This window comes from Eschrichtius robustus, chromosome 17, assembly GCF_028021215.1.
Source record: "Eschrichtius robustus isolate mEscRob2 chromosome 17, mEscRob2.pri, whole genome shotgun sequence".
Lineage (NCBI taxonomy): Eukaryota > Metazoa > Chordata > Mammalia > Artiodactyla > Eschrichtiidae > Eschrichtius > Eschrichtius robustus.
In genome coordinates this window covers 61,437,088-61,461,510 of record NC_090840.1, presented here as the reverse complement: position 1 = coordinate 61,461,510, position 24,423 = coordinate 61,437,088, and the positions used below count along the sequence as shown (strand labels likewise).

The 24,423-nt window shown below is 34.7% G+C and overlaps 1 protein-coding gene across 3 annotated transcripts in view; it reads left to right on the top strand.

Annotated features, from left to right (window-relative positions):
- Positions 1-24,423, top strand: part of CSMD3 (CUB and Sushi multiple domains 3) — a 1,176,048-nt gene that overhangs the window by 474,371 nt on the left and 677,254 nt on the right. For all 3 annotated transcript variants that reach the window (XM_068525309.1, XM_068525308.1, XM_068525307.1), the window contains one exon: positions 255-342. In XM_068525309.1, coding sequence (XP_068381410.1) covers positions 255-342 — 88 coding nt within the window. The remainder of the gene's footprint in view (positions 1-254; positions 343-24,423) is intronic.

Here is a 24,423-nt window from a genome sequence, read left to right as displayed (position 1 = left end):
TGTTAATATTCAGATTAGTAGGTCATTGAATAGGAACATGAAACTTACTTTCTTATATGTCCACAAATAGAAAAAATGTTTCTGTCCTCATTATTGGTTTATCAAACTATATTTAACTTTATATAAACTATAGTGATTACAATAACAAAATACAAGAATATATTTTATGTACAACTTTAAATGAATATCACCCTTGTTTTTCTAATCATATATGTTTTGATTCTTTTTGTCTTTTCTTTTTTCTGTTGTTCCAGTAAATGAGGGAGGTATTAAAACAGCTTCCAATTTATGCCCAGATCCAGGAGAACCAGAAAATGGGAAGAGAGTTGGATCAGATTTTAGGTAAGATTTTAAATTGTTTATTTCATTATTTATCTTGTTAAGGTTTATTTTAATTTTAACTTCAAATATAACTAATAATATGGAGATGAAGACCTGGTGACTTAAAAGTGTGGCAGCTAGGTTTCATTGATGTGTTACCATTAATAATATTTCATTATTTTAAAGTGACTAATCAAATTTATTAGGATACTTTTTGGAGTTTAAATGATTAATCTATTGTCATGTAGTAAGTGAAAAATCATGGGATTTGATTTGAAAAACATGAGTTTGAATTCAAATTCTTCTGCTTATAAATTGTCTGATCTTTGGTAAGTTATTCAATCCTGTCTGCCTGAGTTTCCTCTTCTGTAACATGTATATCAAATTTACCACATAGAATGGTGAGTTTCAAATGGTGAGTTTCACTGCCTGTGAAACCTTCCTGCAAATGTTCTATAAACATTTTATATGTAATTTTTAGAAGTAAATGTAACTTGAATAAGTTTTATCTCCATCTTAAAATTAGTATTTATTTTAAAATTTGAAATTAGTTTACTTACAACATAGAAAGTGTATGTAGTAGACTATGGTAGCCATTAACTTGCACTATCAAACAATATTTTTTAAAAATCTTGAATTTTCAGTAGTTGTCTGTAAAATTTTACAAATAAAAGATACAAAAAAATTCTATAAAATACTAAGTGATAATTTAGTTAACATTCACAAATACTTATTTTCACAAAATATTCATGATATATTAAGTTTAAAAAATGATAATGGTTATAGTTACACATACCACACATTTACAATCTTTTCTTCTTTATATTGTTTGTATAAAGGACAAATGCTGTGCTAAAGAATATCCCTATGAATAAAAAGATAGTTCTTATAATAAAGACCTGTGAAAATTTTGTCCCCGTGGATCACTCAAGTTGACTTAAAGTTATATTTTGATATACTTGCAGTGAAAAACAATATTAGTTCAATATGAATAAAATTGTAATTTTCTAAAAATTTTGCAGAACTTTCTTTAACTAGCCTGATAGTTAATATGGATAATAATGTTTGAAAAAATCACACTAGAAAGAAATTCAAAAGACCTGGGAAACTAGTCAGTCTGATCTTAATAAACTAAGTGACTATATTAAAAATCAACTAAATCTCTCAACCTCAATAATTAAAAGTGATATTTCATAGACTGCAGAGTGGTAAACCATTTACCTAGTATTTTTACATGTATTCTTTATTTATTATAAAGTGCTATAAGGTGTTTATTATTTTATTCCCACTTTACAAATAAGAAAACTGAAACTCGGTTTATCCAGCTAATAATTTGATGGAATTGAAATTTGAACTCGTTACTTCCTGATTCTAAATCCTGACCCTTTAATCACTATATTACATTATGCTTTGAAACCAAACTTCATTCACATCCCATCCTTGCAATAAACTATCTTGTCTTCTCCAAGAGTTGGTTTCGTCAGATCTAAAAACGAGGATAATAACACTTGTTTCATAGGGTTGAGGGAAAGATTACATGAGATAATGTATGCATGGTAGTAATCATAAAGCTTAAGACAAATAAGTATTCAATTAATTCTAGCTTCTATTATAGTATGATAAGATAAATGAAATAGTTATTATTAATATTAATATTTATTTGGTCTCACTTTTTGCAAAAATATGAGGTTTATTAGAAATAGACTTAATAGGAATATAGTGAGTTAAATTACTTTTAGTGGATTTCAAATCATAAGATTATCTTACAGTTATGTTTCAAGACCCTGATAGATGTTAGACATCAAGAAGCTCACAGTCAGGCTAAGATATAATAGAGTCATTATAATTTAAGAACATGTGAAATGTCATGGAGACAAAAGAGGTATGATATTTTGGGCAGCTAGGAGATGAGGGTCACAGAGGCAAATGTTGAGGTGGGTTATGAAGTATGATTGGAATCTGGTATAGAGAGGAAGAGAAATCCAGAGACCATTTATATGTTTATACATTCATTGTCTACATATATTGTTTGCCTGTTATGTACCTGGCTTTGTACCAGTAACAAATAAAACACTTAACAGCAGATATAGTACATGCCCCCCATAGTTCTTCAAATTTAATGGCAAAAAAGACGATAAACAATTAAATGAATATCAAATTTTAAAAAGTACTGTGAAGTCAAAAATAAAATTAAAAATCAAGCTTCTGTGAGAGAGGATAAAGATGTCAGAGTGGGAATCCACCCAGTGTAAGAAGGTCCCACTTTCATTGATACCAGAAGAATTTTATGCCTCTAGCCTACAGGAAAGGAAGAGCCTCACACTGAGGAAGAGCTTGATGAGCCATTCCAGGAAAATAAAGATTAGGGACTCTAAATTATAGAATGTAAATTGAAGAAAGTCAGAATACAATAGAAAAGTGGTAGAATGAAGTTGAGGAGATGTGGAGAAACCAGATCTCTTCTTCAGAAGAAGCAAATTGGCAGCCATTCTGCTTAATCTGCACTGAAGATATGTTTTGTTTTAAACACACAATGTTTTAAAAATTTGTGAGTCAACATTTAAAAATCAGGAGATTTCACACATACACACACAAGCGCGTGCGCGCGTGTGCACACACATTTTTGTATTCCCTTTTTAGATTTGGCAGCTAAAACCAATGTACCTTCATTGCAACATCTACTGGAACCAATTAACAGATGTTCCCTTTAGGCTAAGCAAACTCTCTGCTTCACAGTGGTCACCCCTAGGCTTCTTCACTCATGTAGGTCACCTACCTATTATGGGAAGCTGTAAAGAGATTTGAGAGAGAGAGCTGATTCAGTTTATATTTTCAGTACATCATGCTTTATACTTTAGATAGATGGATTGAAGAAAACAAGTTTTAGTTAGAAGGCTACTGCAGCAGTCTGGGTTTAAGGTGGTAGAGACTTAGACTATGGTGATAGCAGTGAACTAGACAGACTCAAGATATCCTCTGAGTCTTGGACACTCAAAATTCTCAGTGTCCAATGATATTTGATGTGGAAAGTAAGAAAACAAAAAAGGATGATCCCTAATTTCCTCAGCTTGAACATCATGAAATTGAGGTAAATAGTTATATTTAATTAAGTGTGGAAGTCCAGAGGTTTTGAGGGAAAAAATAAGAGTTCTGTTTAGAGATTGTAAACTTCAAATGACTTAGAGATTAACAATTGGGTATGTTAAGTTCATAGGTGAACATAATTAAAGTTCAGAGATAGCAAGGAAATATCAGTATGTAGATGTGATTAAGAATCCTAAAGCAGCATGAATAGATGACATCAGTTAGTGTAGAATGACAAGAGAATCTATGACATAGTCCAAGTTCTATGCTATTTCATGATATGATTGATTTTAAGAAGCTATCAAATCATTCTCACGAGTGGCAAGAGAAATACGCATGAATGAAGCAAGGGAAGGAAGTCCTTTAAAAGGGGTCAGGAATTTTGAATACAGTTGAAAATGATGAGGACAGAAGACTGTCTCTTAAATTTGACAACATGAAGGTTGTTGGCAAGAGTGATTTCACTGGAGTGACAGAGGTTGAAACAAATTGAAATAAGCTGAAGAGTGAATAGACAGTTCAGATAGGTAATAGCTTTGGAACATCAAATTACATAAAGCAGAAGAATAATGGAGCAGTTCTATAGTCATTAGGAAGTCAAAAGAGATTTTCTTTTTAGAGATACAAGAAACCAGAATATGTTTATTGGTTGATACAAATAATCCTGTAGAGAGGAAAATACTGATGATAGGAAAGATTCCTAGTGGGTATAAGTAAAGGAACATAACTTTTTTGGAGAAAGTAAACACGATCCCAAGGGCAGGAAGAGTGCTCTAGAGCCTGTGAGCCACAACTACTGAGCCCACATGCCACAACTACTGAAGCCTGTGTTTCCTAGAGCCCATGCTCCACAACAAGAGAAGCCACCACAATGAGAAGCCCGTGCACCGCAAAGAAGCCCGTGCTTGCTGCAACTAGAGAAAGCCCATGAGCAGCAACGAAGACGCAATGAAGCCAAAAAAAAAAAAAAAAAAAAAGATTTTGTGAAGGGAAAATGAGAGAGCTTATATTTAATACTTTTACTCTGGGAAGGTTGCATCAAGCAAGACCATCAAATTTATATATGTGTGTATATATATATATATATATACATACACATATATATATATATATATATATATACATATATAAATAAGAGAGAGAGAGAGATGGGAATGGATGGGAGAGGAACTTTGAGAGAAAAACTGGAAATAGTCGTTACCCAATAGTGGGAGAGCAAGTTTGATATAGAAATATTACCTTGCTAAGTAATTTTGAGTGTCCTTTTGAGATTGATGATAATGAATCTGCCTAGTTATATGATTTCTATCTAGAATTACTAAGCTTCCCAGGTACAAGCATGAAAAAGATTGTGCAAAGGCATGATAAAATTCAGTGCATTCAGGAAATTTCTAGTGATTCTTCTAGTCATAACAAATAGAAACATGGATGTGGAGCAAAGAAAATTTCAAGCAGAGTTATAGGTTGGGAGTCCTTTACAAGATAAGTGGATTAGATCATCTTTCAAGTTCAGTTTCAGCTATAAACAAGACCGATTCAGAAATAGCAGGTAAAATATTTTTAATCTGTTTCAGAAGGGAAAGAAATAATTTTTTTGTGTTTAAAGAGTATAAAACGATAATCATTCTTATATAAAAGGCTATGGGAAGCACCCCAAAGAATAAGAAAAGGGAAAGCTGGTAAAAGAATAAAAAATCACTGACAAAAGATATACCGTGTCAGCTTATTTTGAAGCAATATACATTTAGTTAGGGCTTGAATTAACTCTATGTTACTGGACCCCTATCATTTCAAAGGAAAATTAGCCTCTGTTAGGCAGGTACACGATGAATCACTACTTCCACATATGGAAGCAAGCCTTGTTGTTGGATTGAAGCACCAGTCCCTGCCCCATAAATATTAAAACAAACAAACAACAAAGAAGCAAAAAAAGACAAAAATAACTCATGGCAATCTCTCCTGGTGCCCTTTACCCATTTGTCTATGTAATACTCCAGTTCTTTGAGGTACCAGGGCTCACACATTTCTGCAATTTAGCGAACATCCAGGTAAGTGTAAGAAGTCAGTCTCCCCCACCATTTAGTGCCTCTTTACTCACTGAATTGTCTTCTTGAAGCCTCCCTCCTAATTGGGTTGAGGTAGGAGTGGGGATCACCCACTCAAATGCTCCAATTCCCTCCAAAGAAATTATACTTGCAAATTTTTAATTAATTGGTATCCTCAAATCTTCTAATACATCCTTCCTGGAGCTAAGTTATGTGTTATTCTAATGATCTTGAATGATTTTTTTTTAATACATCCTTAACAAATTCTACACAAATGTTCTGAAACCCCTCTTTTAGAATGTGTGAGCACATATCCTCATTTATCAGCCTTGGGGCTTCAGCTAAAACTGAAACAACCAGAAATGTCTCATTTGTTAACATACTTTTCCATAAATGATCATTTCCGAAGAAGGGAAAAATTGTGAAACGAGTCCTGTTCCATCTGTAAGTATGAAAAATTGATGAGGACCTAACCATAGATGATTTTTAAAACAAATGAATGAATGGAAGTTCTAATAACAGAACATTAAACTGTTTATAAGCTGCATTTATTAAGATTTCATCTATAAATGTTTGTGTTTCTTTAATCTTAAAATTATATGGCTTCTAAGATAAGCACACAAATATACATAAAGATAAATATAAAACAACTTTTGTCTATTGGCTTCTTAGCTGTTAGGAACATGTTTTTCTCTGTTACTCATATCTTAAAAAATTCTACCAGGACAATTTCTCAAGATTTGCCTATCACCATTGTTAATCTTATAGCAGCCCCTGAGTGTATTGGCATAGGGTCTAGGGAGAGCAATACTTACACACTGGACTAGAATTCAGGTCTTATTTTCAAGTGCAATATTATTTTCTTATAACACACAAAAATTATTTAGGTAGTAGGGTGGCTTTTGATTTTTTAAATTGGAAACACCATTTCCTAGCAAACCAAACTTAAAACTTGGTAGTAATTACAAGCAGCCAGGGGCAGGGTGGGGGTGAGGGGCAGACAGGAAAGTAGGAACAGTTGTTTATAGCACCAAACACCACTGAATCTTTTGGCGGGGGTGTTTTTTTTTTTTATTGTTTTAATTTTTATTGGAGTATAGTTGATTTACAATGTTGTGTTAGTTTCAGGTGTACAGCAAAGTGAATCAGTTTCATACACATATATCCACTCTTTTTCAGATCTTTTTTCCCATACAGGCTATTACAGTGTATTGAGTAGAGTTCACTGTGCTATACAGTAGGTCTTTATTAGTTATCTATTTTATATATAGTAGTGTGTATATGTCAATCCCAATCTTCCAATATTTATCCCTCCCCACCCCATTACCCCCTGGTAACCACAAGCTTGTTTTCTACATCTGTGACTCTACTTCTGTTTTGTAAATAAGTTCATTTGTACCCTTTTTTTAGATTCCACATATAAGTGATATCATATGATATTTGTCTTTTTCTGTCTGACTTACTTCACTCAGTATGACAATCTCTAGGTCCATCCCTGTTGCTGCAAATGACATTATTTTGTGCTTTTTTATGGCTGTAATAGTCCATTGTATATATGTACCACATCTTCTTTATCCATTCCTCTGTTGATGGACATTTAGGTTGCTACCATGTCCTGGCTATTGTAAATAGTGCTGCAATGAACATTGGGATGCATGTATCTTTTCAAATTACGGTTTTAGAGAGAACCTAGCTCAACATAATAAAAGCCATGTACAACAAATTCACAGTGAACATCATTCTCAGTGGTGAGAAACCACTGATTTTTCTTTTGAAGTATCTCTAGGGTCCAAGCCCTCATCCATTGCCACTTCTATTCTTTTAGCTCAGATTTGATTAAATCCCTGACAATTCCTGCAGGCTTCAAGGTTTCAGTGTAATGTCACTCAATACAATCAATAAACCACCAAAACCATAAATAAAAATATATAAATTGATTGATTAGAATCAAAATGTCAGTGTCCTTTGGTCTATAAATTCGGAGGCTAGGAGAGAAGGGATTAATTAAAGTACTTTAAAAAGTTTTTGCTTGTTTTTTTGTTTGTTTTGGTTATTTTAACTTAAACAAACATTGCAAAACCTAGTTAGAACTGCTTTGAAATTTGAAGCAGGTAACTTCTCATATGTTACCTGCCATCCTATTAATAAAATAACATTGCCTTTTCTATTCGTTTATCTTACACTATTTTATAGTACTCATCACCACTGAAGTAATGTATATGTATTTTATTTTTATGTTTTCTGTCAAGCCCCACTAGAATATTGGCTCTAACAGTCCATGGGCTTTGTTTAGTACAGTATCAACTTCACTGAAAGTAAGTTTTAGCCACTCAATAAATACTTGTTTTTTTAAACAAATGGGATCTTAAGAAATTTATGAAATCACTAATCATTTAAGATTTAGAATTTATAAAGCACTTTCAAGACAGAACACTAGGTAGGCATACACACAGTTTTACTTCATAATGTATATAAATATTATTTTCATAATATTTTAAAAATACCACAGCAAAAATATTACTTTTAAAAAGGCATACAAAAACTTGAAAGAGCAAATTAAATACAAAGATGAAGAATAGTAAAAAGTAGAGTAGATATGGGCTTCCCTGGTGGCACAGTGGTTGAGAATCTGCCTGCCAATGCAGGGGACATGGGTTCGTGCCCTGGTCTGGGAAGATCCCACATGCCGCCGAGCAACTGGGCCCGTGAGCCACAACTACTGAGCCTGCGCATCTGGAGCCTGTGCTCCTCAACAAGAGAGGCCGCGACAGTGAGAGGCCCGTGCATCGCAATGAAGAGGGGCCCCCCTTCGTCACAACTAGAGAAAGCCCTCGCCCAGAAACGAAGACCCAACACAGCCAAAAAAAAAAAAAAAAAAAAAGTAGAGTAGATATAAATGAAAGTGAACAAGAAATTAATAGAGAAAAATCCATAAAACCAAAAGGTGGTTTTATTGAAAAGATCAATAAAATTGATAACCTCTAGATAGACTAATCAAAGAGAGAGGGAGAGGAAGAGAGAGAGGGGGGGAAGAGAGAAAAGAGAGTAAGAGAAGAGATACAATCCACGAATATTAAAGGATAATAAATATTATGAACAACTCTGTGCCTACAAATTTGATAATTTAGGTTATATTGATGGATTTCTTGCAAAACACAATCTATAAAATTCTCACAAAAAGAAATAAATCATCTGAAATGACCTAAAACTATTAAATTAAATCAATAATTAAAACCTTCCATTGGTGGGAATGTAAATTGGTACAGCCACTATGGAGAACAGTAAAAACTAAAAATAAAAGTACCATATGACCCAGCTACCCCACTCCTAGGCATATACCCAGAGAAAACCATAATTCGAAAAGATACGTGCCTCCCAATGTTCATTGCAGCACTATTTACAATAGCCAGGACATGGTAGCAACCTAAATGTCCATCAACAGAGGAATGGATAAAGAAGATGTGGTACATATATATAATGGACTATTACTCAGTCATAAAAGAGAACAAAATAATGCCATTTGCAGCAACAAGGATGGACCTAGAGATTGTCATACTGAGTGAAGTAAGACAGAGAAAAACAAATATCATATGATATCACTTATATGTGGAATCTAAAAAAAGGGTACAAATGAACTTATAAAACAAGTTATAGTCACAGATGTAGAAAACAACCTTATGGTTATCAGAGGATGGGGGGGATAAATTGGGAGATTGGGATTGACATATACACAGTACTATATATAAAATAGATAACTAATAACCTACTGTATAGCATAGAGAACTCTACTCAATACTCTGTAATGGCCTATATGGCCTATATGTAATGGCCTATATGTAATATAGCATAGAGAACTCTACTCAATACTCTGTAATGGCCTATATGGGGAAAGAATCTAAAAAAACGATTGTATATATGTATATGAAACTGATTCACTTCGCTGTACATGTGAAAATAACACGATATTGTAAATCAAATATACTCCAATAAATTTTTTTTAAAAATAAAATAAATTTAAAAATAAACCTTCCAAAATAGAAAGCATCAGGCCCAAATTGATTCACTGGTGAATTTCAACAAACATTTAAAGAATCAATGATACCAATTCTCTACAGTCTCTTCCAGAAAAATAGAGGGAGTACTTCCAAATTCATTTTACGAGTCCTCACTACCCTAATACAAAAATCAAAGACATTGCTACAAAGGAAAATTTCAAACCAATATGTCCAATGAACATAGATGCAAAAATTTTCAACAAAATATTAGCAGATTAAGTTTGACAATGTATTAAAAGAAGTATACAGCATGGCTAAATGGGATTTATTCCAGGTATAGAGGGCTGGCTTGACATTCAGAGCTCAAGTCATTTCATAAGTGGGCTAAAAAAGAACATCATATCATCATTGCAATAGAATGAAGAAAAAAAAAAATTGACAAAATCCAACCCTCTCAGAAAACTACGAAGAAAAGAGAACTTTATCAATTTGTTAAAGAACATCTACTACTACAAATATGCAGCTAACATGATGTACACTTAGTGGTGAGAAACTTTTTCCCAAGATCCGAAACAAAACAAGAATTTCCCCTCTCACCACTCTTTTTCAGCATCATACTGAAAGTCTTAGCTAATACACTAAGACATGAAAAGGAAATAAAAGGTTTATAAGTCTAGAAGGAAGAAATGAAACAAACTTTTTTTTCTTGCAGATTGTATGATTGTCTATGTAAAAAGTTCCAAAGACTCAACAAAGAAACTTGTGGAACTAGTAAGTGATAATAGCAAGGTTTTACGATACATATACAAAAGTTATTATTTTTTTGTATACCAGCAATGAACAAGTGGAATTTGAAATTAAAAGCATAATATCATTTACATTAGCACCAAATAATAAAAATAAAAAAGAAAGACAGACTTAGGTTTAAATATAACAAAATATTTACAAGATCTATATGAGGAAAATTACAAAATTCTGATCAAAGAAATCAAAGATCTAAATCAATGGAGAAATATTCCAGGTTCATGGATGGGAAGAATTAATATTAATGAGATGTCAAATCTTTCCAACTTGAGCTATACCTTCAGTGTTATCCCAATGAAAATCCAAGAAAGTTATTTTGTGTCCATCAACAAAATAATTCTAATATTTATGTAGAAAGGCAAAGACCTAGAATAGCCTACATGATATTGAAGAACAAAGTCAGGGGACTAACTCTTCCTCAGGAAGAGGGTGAGGGATGAGTAGGTAAACTCATTTGGGTCAGTGAAACTATTCTGTGTGATACTGTACAGGTGAATACATGACATTATGCATTTGTCAAAACCCATAGAATACAAAGAGTGAACCCTAGTATAAATGTGGACTTTAATTAATTAAGTGTATCAATATTGATTTGGTTCATCAACTGTAACAAATGTACCCCACTAATGCAAGATGGTAATAATAGAAGAAACTGTGTTTGTGTGTGCATGTGTGTGTTGGGGGGGGAAGAAGGGTGCATATAGGAACCGTCTGTACTTTCTGTGCATTTTTTCTATAAATGTGAAATTGCTCTAAAATATAAAGTCTACTAAAAATGAAACAACATACAAGCAATTTTATATTTTGAACTGAGTGATATATATATCTGTATGCATGCACACATACATGCATATGTTTTTTTTGACTATAATATAATATTAAAATACTTCTCTAGAATATTAGTATAATAACCTCAAACGTTTAATTCTCCTGGCATGGCAGTAATTTCTGAGAAGGAGAACTTTAGAGAGAAGAAAAGAGATATTTCAGTTGAGACATGTATTTTTTGACAGATAAGAACAGCTGCCCCATCTCAATTTCCATGTCCACAATTGTAGTTAACCCATTTAAAACATTTTTAGGTAATTGCAATGTCAGCTTTACTAGCTGCAGATTCTTCCTCTTTTCATCCATGTACAAGTTATTATCACATTAGTCTTCCAAAAACATCTGCAATAATGTGTTTTTTCAACTCAAACACCAGCAGAGCTTTCCTATGGACTACTTTTTCACAAACTACTCAATTTTGGCAGTTAAAACATCTCAAAATATATCCAATGTTGCCACATTTATCTGCCAACCATATTTTTATGGTGACAAATTATCCTCACATAGTTTGCCTCAAATATGTCTGATTTTCCCTGACTTCTCCACTCGGTTTTGTTGTTTCTTCCTCCTGGAATATTCTATCCCAGCATTTTTGCCTGTGTCATCTTATGCATTCTTCAAGGACTCACTTAAAATCCTCCTTCCTAAAGCTTTACTTATTTCCACAATCTGTTACAATCTGGTTAATTCCTCCAGCATTGTGTGTATCTTCATTACAGTACTTAAAATATTTTTTTTCCTTGTCTTGTAGAAACTTTTCTAAGTGTAAAATCCTTGGAATCAGAAATAAGATTATTCATATTTCTGTATGCCTGATGAAGAGAGTTCAATAACTGTAGTGAATTGAATGGCTTAAAACAGCAGCTTCAGAATTTTTCCATTAATTTCTCTGATCATATGACCTTATAGCAGGACTTCAAACTCATCATAAAACTAAATGATTTATGGGCAGCAGTTGCTAAAACAGAAACATTCTTCTATGCACAAAATCAATATTTTTTAATCACTGAGGAAATATATAAGAAAATCCTTGGGAAAGTAAGGCATCTTATAGACTTGTATTTTACTTACCATTTTATGCTTTAATCTCCAAGGTGAGAGTCCCAGAATCTGTGTTTTGAAATTTTAAAAGCTTTCTTTCTAATTTGAAATTCCTATGGAGCATAACAGGCTTTTAAAGGGAGAAATGCTGCCAAAGAGATATTGAAGCTGCCAGCAGTTTCTATGCTGAAAAATAAATTAAAAATTTAAATGTCTTTTAAAATTATAACTAAATGTCTGGGAAAGCTCAGCCTCCAGAATTCTTATGTTTCACAGACTTTCCTTCTGGAGGAAAGGCCTTGTCTGATACTTTTCCTTTCAAGAGATGTCACCCAGTAGGGACATGAATTTGTCTTCTTGAGAGCAAAGAATAATGTTGGATCCAAAATTTGGGTTTTCATTTGGATTATTAAAACACTGGTATATCTTGGGGTTGAAACAGCAGGGAATATGCTTCTCATCTGGTAATATTAAAACACGACTATAATGAGGAAAGGCTGACTATCATGATGTAAATCTATCATACTTTTAAATGTGGACCCATCTTCACCCATTCTCCTAGCATGAGATTTGTAAATATGGTAGTATGCTCATTTATATATCTAACTTTGATAATTTCAAAGACATCATTAATAGAAACTTCCAAAGTTGTTCTATCTCTTCCCACAAAATATCTTCTGAAGAATAGCCTATGCATGTGGCACTTCCTTCCTCACCACACAGCTATTTCCTAATATTTTGTAATCTGACTTTTTGCATCATCTCTTAAATTAGTAATGACTTTTCCATCCCTAAATTAAGTTAATTTTCTCACTGCTCACTTCCCTTGACCCTTCTGTCACCGTTGCAATCTCTTTTTGGGGTCTTTCAATGACCAAAAAATACCTTGGTTTCCCTGAGTTTACTCTCTGACCACCGATTTTTCACTCTTTTCTTGAGGAATTCACTTTCTCCTCCCATTCCCTAAAAAATAAACATTCTTCAGTGTTCCATCTTCAAAACTCCCCTCTTCTACTATATATTCAGCTTTAAGAATAGCATTACTTCTGAAGGATTCAGTAATCATGACTTTCCATGTTTCTCTCAGTTCTTTATTATTTTCATTCTTCTGAGATATAGATATTTATTATTTTAACTTAAAACAATTGAATTGGTCTTTTCTCCACAACACATATACATCATTACGAGTGAGAGAGCATGGAATTTGGAATTAGTTGGACTTAATTTTAGATGCCGCCACACTTCTATTAGACTTAGAGAAGCTCTTTATTCTCCCCAAAGTTCTGTTTCTTTTTCAATAAAAATGGAAAGAGTAACACCAAATTGTACTGTTTTAGTGAAGGACTAGATTATCTAACAGTCATAAAATTGCATAGTGAAGTACCCAGGATAAAGTAGAGCTTTTTCTTTCTTTTTTATTTTCTTATGATTTTCCCAGTGAATTCAGATTTTAAAATCTTCACTCTTTCTCCAAATCCTGCAACCTGTTGATTCTACTTCTTCAACCTTGTGAATTATTTTCAATTCATATTGCCTCCATCCTACTTTATACACTTAAAACTTCTCACCATTGCAATTGCAATGGTCTCCTATTCTATTGCAAGACGTATTACACTGGGCTTTCAGATAAAGATTCTTATTATATAGCTACTGATACATTACCCCTGGATCAAAAACTTGTATCTCCCATGGCTCACTGAATTAAGAAATTACATCAGTTATCACACACATACATATAGCATACATTAACTTAAAATAACTTTCACATCATTATTTTGTTACTAATTAAAACATTGTATGTGTCAATATTGCTATTTTGCTAATAAGTAAACCTGTATGCCAGAAGTTTGCACACTTAACAGTAATAAAAGCATGCCTTGAACGTAGAGCTTATGGCTTGCAATTTGGTGCTCTTCCCCCCTCACTTATACATTTGCATTCTAGCATTTAAATTTCTCCTTAATACAGTCCAAACCTAACTTTCTGACATTATATTTCTATTTCTACCATATTGTTACAGACTGCTAAATGTGCCTCTTCAGAAAATAAATCATTTTAGTTGTGTGATACATATTTTTAGAAAGAAACATTAAAAAAACACAAACTACTATTTCCTGAAACTAACCATTTGCTTAAGGCAAACTGTTCTTCCAAATGCCTCTACACTTTATCAGCTCAGTAATTTAGCACATGCTTTTCTCTCTTCCTAGAATATGTTTGACTATAAGGATCCTATCCATTCTTCAAATGGACTTTCTTCTTCCTTGGTTTCCCATAACTTGTATCCATGCTCTCTTGGCTCATAGGGCTTGAATGATATTCACGGTGTGCTTCTCTTACCACAATACTGGAATTTATTCTGTTTTTTGAAGGCAGGTATTGTCTTATTGCATTATTCATCACCAAGCCAAAGACAGTTTAGATGCTTAAGAAAAGCTTGCTTATTTGAACTTGAGCATAAGAAAAGCTTGCTGATTTGAATTCGAGTAAACTTGCACTGCAGCCTTCCTCTGGTGTTATGTTTCAAGACCAGTGCAATTAAGACTTATCATTACTATCATTGTCTCTGTGGAAAGTTGTCTCTGGCCTCTTTGACAGAGTTCCATAAAAGACATATTACCTATGTCTGAAAACAAAGAGCAGTGAAAGCATAAATACTCTATTGTTGCATGGGGCCCAGATTGCACAGGACAATATCATCATATTAAAACTAGCTCTAATTTTAAAAAGTCTATTTTAAGTTGCATAAATATATAGAAGAAATAGTAAGCCTAGATTTTTGAAAGTTATTCCAAGTATGTTTATCTAAGCTGATAGGACATTTAGGAAATATGAGTTGTGAAAATGCTTGACATGGGTAGGCAATCTTAAAAGAAAACACAAATAACAAACCTTAGTCCTTACACTGTACATACTTACTGAGGAGCTTAGCACTTTATCTATACTTTGTCTGCTTTATCCTCATTGTTTCCTCATTACTGGAGGGGAAAAGCAAGCTGTTACTCCAATGTTACAGTAAAAATATTAAAAAGAAAAAGTGATACAAGAAATAGTTTGAGGCTACAAATCATTTAAATCATCATAATATTTCATTGAAATAAAGTTTAAAATATACATATTTAGAAATTTATTAAAATATTCTATTTAGGACATAATTTTTGATGAATAAAATATGGATAAAGAAAGCATTTCTGCTTGTGTAATGTGGGAATACTTTGTGTATACTAATAGTAATTTCAGATCTATAAAAAATGAGATTGTTTCATGTATTTTATTCTATATATTATTAAATGACAATATTTTGAAAAAAGTTATAATAAAAATATATATTTAAGAATCTCTCCTAATTTGTCAGCAATATGGTAGAGTAGAAGGACGTGATATCACCTCTCCTTACAAAAACAAAATCACAAATAACTGCTGAACAACCATAGACAAAAAAACAAACAAACAAACAAACAAACAAACGCTGGAATCTACCAAAAAAGATACCCTACATCTAAAGAAAAAGGAGAGGCCAAAATGAGACAGTAGGAAGGGCACAATTGTAATAAAATCAAATCCCATACCCGCTGGGTGGGAGACCCACAAACTGGAAAATAATTATACCACAGAAGTTCTCCCACAGGAGTGAAAGTCCTGAGCCCCACGTTAGGCTTCCCAGCCTGGGGATCTGGTAATGGGAGGAGGAGCCCCCAGAGAATTTCTCTTCGAAGGCCAGAAGGGTTTCATTGCAGGAATTTCACAGGATTGGGGGAAATAGAAACTCCACTTTTGGAAGGTGCGCACAAGGTCCCGTGTACACCAGGACCCAGGGAAAAAAGCAGTGACCTCATAAGAGACTGGGCCAGACCTACCTGCTACTATTGGAGGGTCCCCTGTGGAGTCAGGGGGCAGCTGTGGCTCACTGTGGGGACAAAGACACGGGCAGCGGCAGTTCTGTTGAATACTCATTGGTGTGAGCCCTCCTGGAGGCCACCATTTCCTCCCCAAGACCTAGCCCCACCCAATAGCCTGTAGGCTCCAGTGCTGGGACACCTCAGGCCAAACAACCAATAAGGTGGGAACACAGCCCCACCCATCAGCAGACAGGCCGCTTAAAGTCTTCCTGAACAAGGCCCTGCCCACCAGAAGGACAAGACTTAGCTCCACCCACCAGTGGGCAGGAAGCAGACCCTCCCACCAGAAAGCCAATGCAAGCCTCTTAGACAGGCTTATTCACCAGAGGGCAGACAGCAGAAATAAGAAGAATTACAATCCCACAGCCTGTGAAATGGAAACTGCAATCACAGAAAGTTAGAAAAAATGAGGTGGCAGAGGAATATGTCCCAGGTGAAGGAACAAGTTAAAACCCCAGAAGAACAACTAAGTGAAGTGGAAATAGGTGATCTACTGGAAAAAGAATTTAGAGTAATGATAGTGAAGATCATCCAAGATCTCAGAAAAGAATGGAGGCACAGATTGAGAAGATGCAAGAAATGTTTAATAAAGACCTAGAAGAACTAAAGAACAAACAAACAGAGATAAACAATACAATAACTGAATTGAAAGATACACTAGAAGGAATCAATAGCAGAGTAACTGAGGCAGAAGAAAGGATAAGTGAGCTGGGAGACAGAATGGTGGAAATCAATGCCACAGAAAAGAATAAAGAAAAAATAATCAAAAGAAATGAAGACAGTCTAAGAGACCTCTGGGACAACATTAAATGAACCAACGTTTGCATTATAGGTGTCCCAGAAGGAGAAGAGAGAAAGGACCTGAGAAAATATTTGAAGAAATAATAGCTGAAAACTTCCTTAATATGGGAAAGGAAACAGCCACCCAAGTTCAGGAAGCCCAGAGAATCCCAGGCAGGATACACCCAAGGAGGAACACACCGAAAAACATAGTAATCAAACTGACAAAGAGAAAGAAAAAATATTAATAAGCAACAAGGGAAAAGCAACAAATGACATACAAGGGAACTCCCATAATGTTGTCAGCTGATTTCTCAGCAGAAACTCTGTAGGCCAAAAGGGAGTGACACAATATATTTAAAGTTATGAAAGGGAAGAACCTACAACCAAGAATACTCTACCCAGCAAGGCTCTAATTCAGATTCAACAGAGAAATCAAAAGCTTTACAGATAAGCAAGAACTAAAAGAATTCAGCACCACCAGACCAGCTTTGCAGCAAATGCTAAAGGAACTTCTCTAAGTGCAAAAGAAAAGGCCACTGCTAGAAACAAGAAAATTACAAATGGAATAGCTCACTGGTAAAGACAAACGTAAATTAAAGGTAGGAAATCATCTGCACACAAATATATCAAAACCAGCAATTGGGAGAAGAGGGGAGCACAAATTCAGGATACTGGAAATGCATTTGAAGTTAAAAGACCAGCATCTTAAAGCACTATTATTTATATACAGACTGCTGTATCAAAACCTCAGGGTAACTGCAAACCAAAAATCTACAATAGATACACATACAAGAAAGAAAAAAGAATCCAAACACAATACTAAAGTTAGTCATAAAATCACAAGAGAAGAGAACAAAAGAGGAAGGGAAGATAAAAGACCTACAAAAACAAATCCAAAACAGTTAAGAAAATGGCAATAGGAATATACATATTGATAATTACTTTAAATGTAAATGAATTGAATGCTCCAACCAAAAGACATAGACTGGCTGAATGGATACAAAACCAAGACCTGCATATATGCTTTCTACAAGAGACCCACTTCAGATCTAGGGACACATACAGACTGAATGTGAGGGGATGGAAAAAGGTGTTTCATGCAAATGGAAATGAAAAGAAAGCTGGAGTAGCAATTCTCATATCAGACAAAATAGACTTAAAATAAAGACTGTTATGAGACAAAGAAGGACACTACATAATGATCAAGGGATCAATCCAAGAAGAAGATATAACAATTGTAAATATATATGCACCCAACATAGGAGCAACCCAACATATAAGGAAAATACCAACAGCCATAAAAGGAGAAATTGACAGTAGCACAATAATAGTTGGGGGACTTTAACAACCCACTTTCATCAACTGACAGGTCATTCAGACAGAAGATCAATAAGGAAACACAGGTCTTAAATGACACATTAGACTAGATGGACTTAATTGATATTTATAGAGCATTCCATCCAAAAGAAGCAGAATACACATTCTTCTCAAGTGCACGTGGAACATTTTCCAGGATTGATCACATGCTGGACCATAAAGTGAGCCTTGGTAAATTTAAGAAAACTGAAATCATATTAAGCATCTTTTCCGACCACAATGTTATGAGATTAGAAAGCAACTACAGAAAAAAAAAACTGTAAAAACTCACAAACACATGGATGCTAAACAATATGCTACTAAACAACCAATGGAACACTGCAGAAATGAAGAGGAAAGCAAAAAATACCTAAAGACAAATGAAAATGAAAGCACAATGATCCAAAACCTATGAAATTCTAAGAGGGAAGTTTATAGCAATACAATCTTACCTCAAGAAACAACAAAAACACAAATAAACAACCTAACCTCACACTTAAAGCAACTAGAGAAAAAAGAAAAAAACAAAACCCAAAGTTAGTAGAAGGAAAGAAATCATAAAGATCAAAGCAGAAATAAATGGAGTAGAAAGGAAGAAAACAATAGAACAGATTAATGAAACTAAAGGCTGGTTCTTTGAGAATATAAACACAATTGATAAACCTTTAGTCAAACTCATCAAGATAAAAGGGAGGGGGCTCAAATCAATAAGATTAGAAATGAAAAAGAAAAGTTAATGATACCACAGAAATACAAAGGATCATAAGAGACTGCTACAAGCAACTATATGCCAATAAAATTGACAACCTGGAAGAAATGGACAAATTCTTGGAAAGGTACAATCCCCCAAGACTGAACCAGGAAGAAATGGAAATATGAACAGCCCAATCACAAGTACTGAAATTGAAACTGTGATTAAAAAACTCTGAACAAACAGAAGTCCAGAACCAGACAGCTTCACAGGCCAATTCTGTCAAACATTTAGAAGAGTTAGCACTTATCCTTCTGAAACTCTTCCAAAAAATTGCAGAAGAAGGAATGCTCCCAAATTGATTCTGAGACCATCATCACCCTGATACCAAAACCAGACAAAGATACCACAAAAAAGAAAATTATAGGCCAGTATTGCTGATGAACATATACACAAAAAATAACAAAATATTGGGTTGGCAGAAAAGTTCGTTCAGGTTTTTCCATAAGGGGTTACAGAAAAACCTGAATGAACTTTTTGGCCAACCCAATGCTAACAATCTGAATCCAACCATACGTTAAAAGGATCACATTCCACGATTAAGTGGGATTTATCCCAGGGATGCAAGGAATTTTCAGTATCTGCAAATCAGTGTGATACACCACATCAACAAATTGAAGAATAAAAACCATATGATCATCTCAATAGATGCAGAAAAAGCTTTTGACAAAATTCAGCACCCATTTATGATAAAAACTCTTCAGAAAGTGGGCATAGAGGGAATATACCTCAACATAATAAAGGCCATATATGACAAACCCACAGCCAACATTGTTCTCAATGGTGAAAAACTGAAAGCATTTCCTCTAAAATCAGGAATAAGACAAGGAAGTCTACTCTCGCCACTTTCATTCAACATAGCTTTGGAAGTCCTAGCCACAGCAATCAGAGAAGAAAAAGAAATAAAAGGGATCCAAAATGGAAAAGAAGAAGTAAAACTGTCACTGTTTGCAGATGACATGGTGCTATATATAGAAAATCCTAAAGATGCTACCAGAAAACTACTAGAGCTCATTAATGAATTCAGTAAAGTTGCAGGATACAAAATTAATGCACAGAAATCTCTTGCATTCCTATACACTAATGATGAAAAATCTGAAAGAGAAATTAAGGAAACAATCCCACTTACCATACATCAAAAAGAATAAAATAACTAGGAATAAACCTACCTAAGGAGGCAAAATACCTGTACTCTGAAAACTGTAAGACACTGATGAAAGAAATTGAAGATGACACAAACAAATGGAAAGACATACCATGTTCTTGGATTGGAGGAATCAATATTGGCCAAACGACTATACTACCCAAGGCAATCTACAGATTCAGTGCAATCCCTATCAAAATACCAATGGCATTTTTCACAGAACTAGAACAAAAAAATCTTAAAATTTATATGGAGATAGAAAGGACCATGAATAGCCAAAGCAGTCTTGAGAAAGAGAAATGGAGCTGGAGGAATCTGGCTCCCTGACTTCAGACTATACTACAAAGCTACAGTCCTCAAAACAGTATGCTACTGGCACAAAAACAGGAATATAGATCAATTGAACAGGATAGAAAGCCTAGAAATAAACCCATGCACCTATGGTCAATTACTCTACAACAAAGGAGGTAAGACTATACAGTGGAGGAAAGACAGTCTCTTCAATAAATGGTGCTGGGAAAACTGGACAGCTACATTTAAAAAACTGAAATTAGAACTTTCTTTAACACCATATACAAAATTAACTCACAGTGAATTAAAATCTAAATGTAAGACTGGATGGTATAAAACTCTTAGAGGAAAACATAGGCAGAGCACTGTTTGATATAAATTGCAGCTATATATTTTCCTAGCCATCTCCTAGAGTAATGGAAATAAAAACAAAAATAAATGAGACCTAATTAAACTCAAAATCTTTTGCACAGCAAAGGAAACCATAAACAAAACAAAAAGAGAACCCACAGAATGGGAGAACATATTGGCAAATGATGTGACTGACAGGAGGTTAGTCTCCAAAATTTACAAACAGCTCATGCAGCTCAATATCAAAAAACCTAACAACCCAATCAAAAAATGGGCAGAAGACCTACACAGACATTTTTCCAAAGAAGACATACAGATGGCCAAGTTTCACATGAAAAGATGCTCAACATCACTAATTATTAGAGAAATGCAAATTAAAACTACAATGAGATATCAACTCTCACCAGTCAGAATGGCTGCTATCAAACAATCTAGAAACAATGAATCCTGGAGAGGGTGTGGAGGAAAGGGAACTCTTCTACATTGTTGATGGGAATGTAAATTGGTACAGCCACTGTGGAGAACAGTATGGAGGTTCCTTAAGAAACTAAAAATAGAGCCAGCAATCCCACTCCTGGGCATATGTCTGGCAAAAAAACATTGTTTGAAAATTTACATGCACTCCAGTGTTCATCACAGCGCTGTTTACAGTAGCCAAGACATGGAAGCCACCTAAATGTCCATTGACAGATGAATGGATGAAGAAGATATGGAACATATATACAATGGAATATCACTCAGCCATTAAAAAGAATGAACTAATGCCATTTGTAGCAACATGGATGGAACTGGAGATTATCATACTGAGTGAAGTAAGTCAGACAGAGAAAGTGAAATATCATATGGAATAGCTTATATACAGAATCATAAAAAAAATATGTTACAAATGAACTTATTTACAAAACAGAAACATAATCACAGACTTAGAGAATGAGCTTATGCTTACTGGGGGGATGGGTGGCGGGCGGGATAGATTGGGAATTTGGGAATGACATGTACACACTACTATATTTAAAAGAGGCAACCAACAAGGACCTACTGTATAGCACAGGAAATGCTGCTCAATATTCTGTAATAACCTAAATGGGAAAAGAATTTGAAAAAGAATAAATACATGTACATGTGTAACTGTATCACTTTGCTGTACACCTGAAACTAGCAAAACATTGTTAATCAACTAGCCTCCAATATAAAATAAAAATTAAAAAAAAAAAATCTTCTAGTGTCACCATTAATGACAAGAAAAACATAAATACAAAATTCATTATATCAGATCTGTCAGACTTTCTCATGCTGTATTTGAAACGTTACTCAGATTTAGTATTCTGTAATTTTTTATAGAAAAAAATCAGCTTTATCAAGTATTTTATTTACTTTTATTTTTAAAAAAAGTATTATGATGGAAATACTATGTGACTTGGACAAAGTGGAAAAAGGGATTATGACCCTAATTATGTAATATGAGATGCATGTATAGTAATGAAATGAAATGAGAATAAGAGAAAAAATAGGACATAAAACAAAAAGAGGTATGTGAGTAATGAGAAGGTTTTTAGTTTAAACAAAATAGATAACATGAGAGACAGACAGGAGATTTGGTGTAGGAAGAAGAAGGAAAAAGATCTAGCAACTCACTGATAAACCAAATGTGGAAATAGAAGGAGAGAAGACTTAGCAGTGGCAGACTACGGGTGTCCAGGAACGCACGGTGGACTCAGCAGCAGTGAGTAGTTAGTTAGCTGTTGTGAGTCAGTGTCAGTTGCTTGGTGGCGGGGGCCACTGCCACCACGAAGGGTACTGGACAGCCATCGAAGGTAGTCACCACAGCAGTGTGTGATATCCTCAGGTATCTGACTAAATTGGAACTTATGCTGTAAACATTTCTTTGTGGATTTGTCTGAAAACCTAAGACCCTACAGCCCTAGGTTAAGACTCTTGGATTAATATAATGGTGTTAGCAGAAGTCATGTTGCTGTGGACTGGAGAGTGAATTTGCCTGAGTGCAAACACAAAAGGGAGGACACTATAGGGAAAAGAATATTTGAGGTCAATTCCTAAGGAAAGGAAAGGAAGCAGTGACATAATGCCTAGAGTTAGTGCCAGTTAAAATGTCTTCAAGATGGCTGAGGAGTAAGACATGGAGATCACCTTCCTACAAATACATCAAAAATACATATACATATGGAACAGCTCCTAGAAAATACCTACTGAATGATGGCAGAAGACATCAGACTTCCCAAAAGACTCTTGGTGCTCCAGCCGGGTGTCAGGCCTGAGCCTCTGAGGTGGGAGAGCCAAGTTCAGGACATTGGTCCACCAGAGACCTCCCGCTCCCACGTAATATTGAACAGCGAAAGCTCTCTCAGAGATCTCCATCTCAACGCTAAGGCCCAGCTCCAGTCAACGACCAGCAAGCTACAGTGCTGAACACCCTATACCAGACAACTAGCAAGACAGGAACACAACCCCACCCGTTAGCAGGGAGGCTGCCTAAAATCATAATAAGTTCACAGGAACCCCCAAACACACCACTGGATGTGGTCCTGCCCACCAGAAAGAGAGGATCCATTCTTATCCACCAGAACACAGGCACAAGTCCCCTCCACCAGGAAGCCTACACAACACACTGAACCAACCTTACCCACTGGGGGCAGACATCAAAAAAAACGGGAACTACGAACCTGCAGCCTGCAGAAAGGAGACCCCAAACACAGTAAGTTAAGCAAAATGAGAAGACAGAGGAATACACAGCAGATGAAAGAGCAAGGTAAAAACCCACCAGACCAAACAAATGAAGAGGAAATAGGCAGTCTACCTGAAAAAGAATTCACAGTAATGATAGTAAAGATGATCCAAAATCTTGGAAATAGAATGGAGAAAATACAAGAAATGTTTAACAAGGACCTAGAAGAACTAAAGAGCAAACAAACGATGACCAACACAATAAATGAAATTAAAAATTCTGTGGAAGGAATCAATAGCAGAATAACTGAGGCAGAAGAATGGATAAATGATCTGGAAGATAAAATAATGGAAATAACTACTGCAGAGCAGAATAAAGAAAAAAGAAAGAAAAGAATTGAGGACAGTCTCAGAGACTTCTGGGACAACATTAAATGAACCAACATTCGAATTATAGGGGTCCCAGCAGAAGAAGAGAAAAAGAAAGGGACTGAGAAAATATTTGAAGAGATTATAGTTGAAAACTTCCCTAATATGGGTGAGGAAATTGTCAATCAAGTCCAGGAAGCAGAGAGTCCCATACAGGATAAATCCAAGGAGAAACATACCAAGACATATTAATCAAACTATCAAAAATTAAATACAAAGAAAAAAATATTAAGAGCAGCAAGGGAAAAACAACAAATAACATACAAGGGAATCCGTGTAAGGTTAACAGCTGATCTTTCAGCAGAAACACTGCAAGCCAGAAGGGAGTGACAGGACATATTTAAAGTGATGAAAGAGAAAAATCTACAACCAAGATTACTCTATCCAGCAAGGACCTCATTCAGATTCGAAGGAGAAATTAAAACCTTTACTGACAAGCAGAAGTTAAGAGAATTCAGCACCACCAAACAAGGTTTACAACAAATGCTGAAAGAACTTTTCTAGGCAGGAAACACAAGAGAAGGAAAGGACCTGCAATAACAAACCCAAGCCAATTAAGAAAATGGTAATTGGAACATGCATATTAATAACTACCTTAAATATAAATGGATTAAATGCT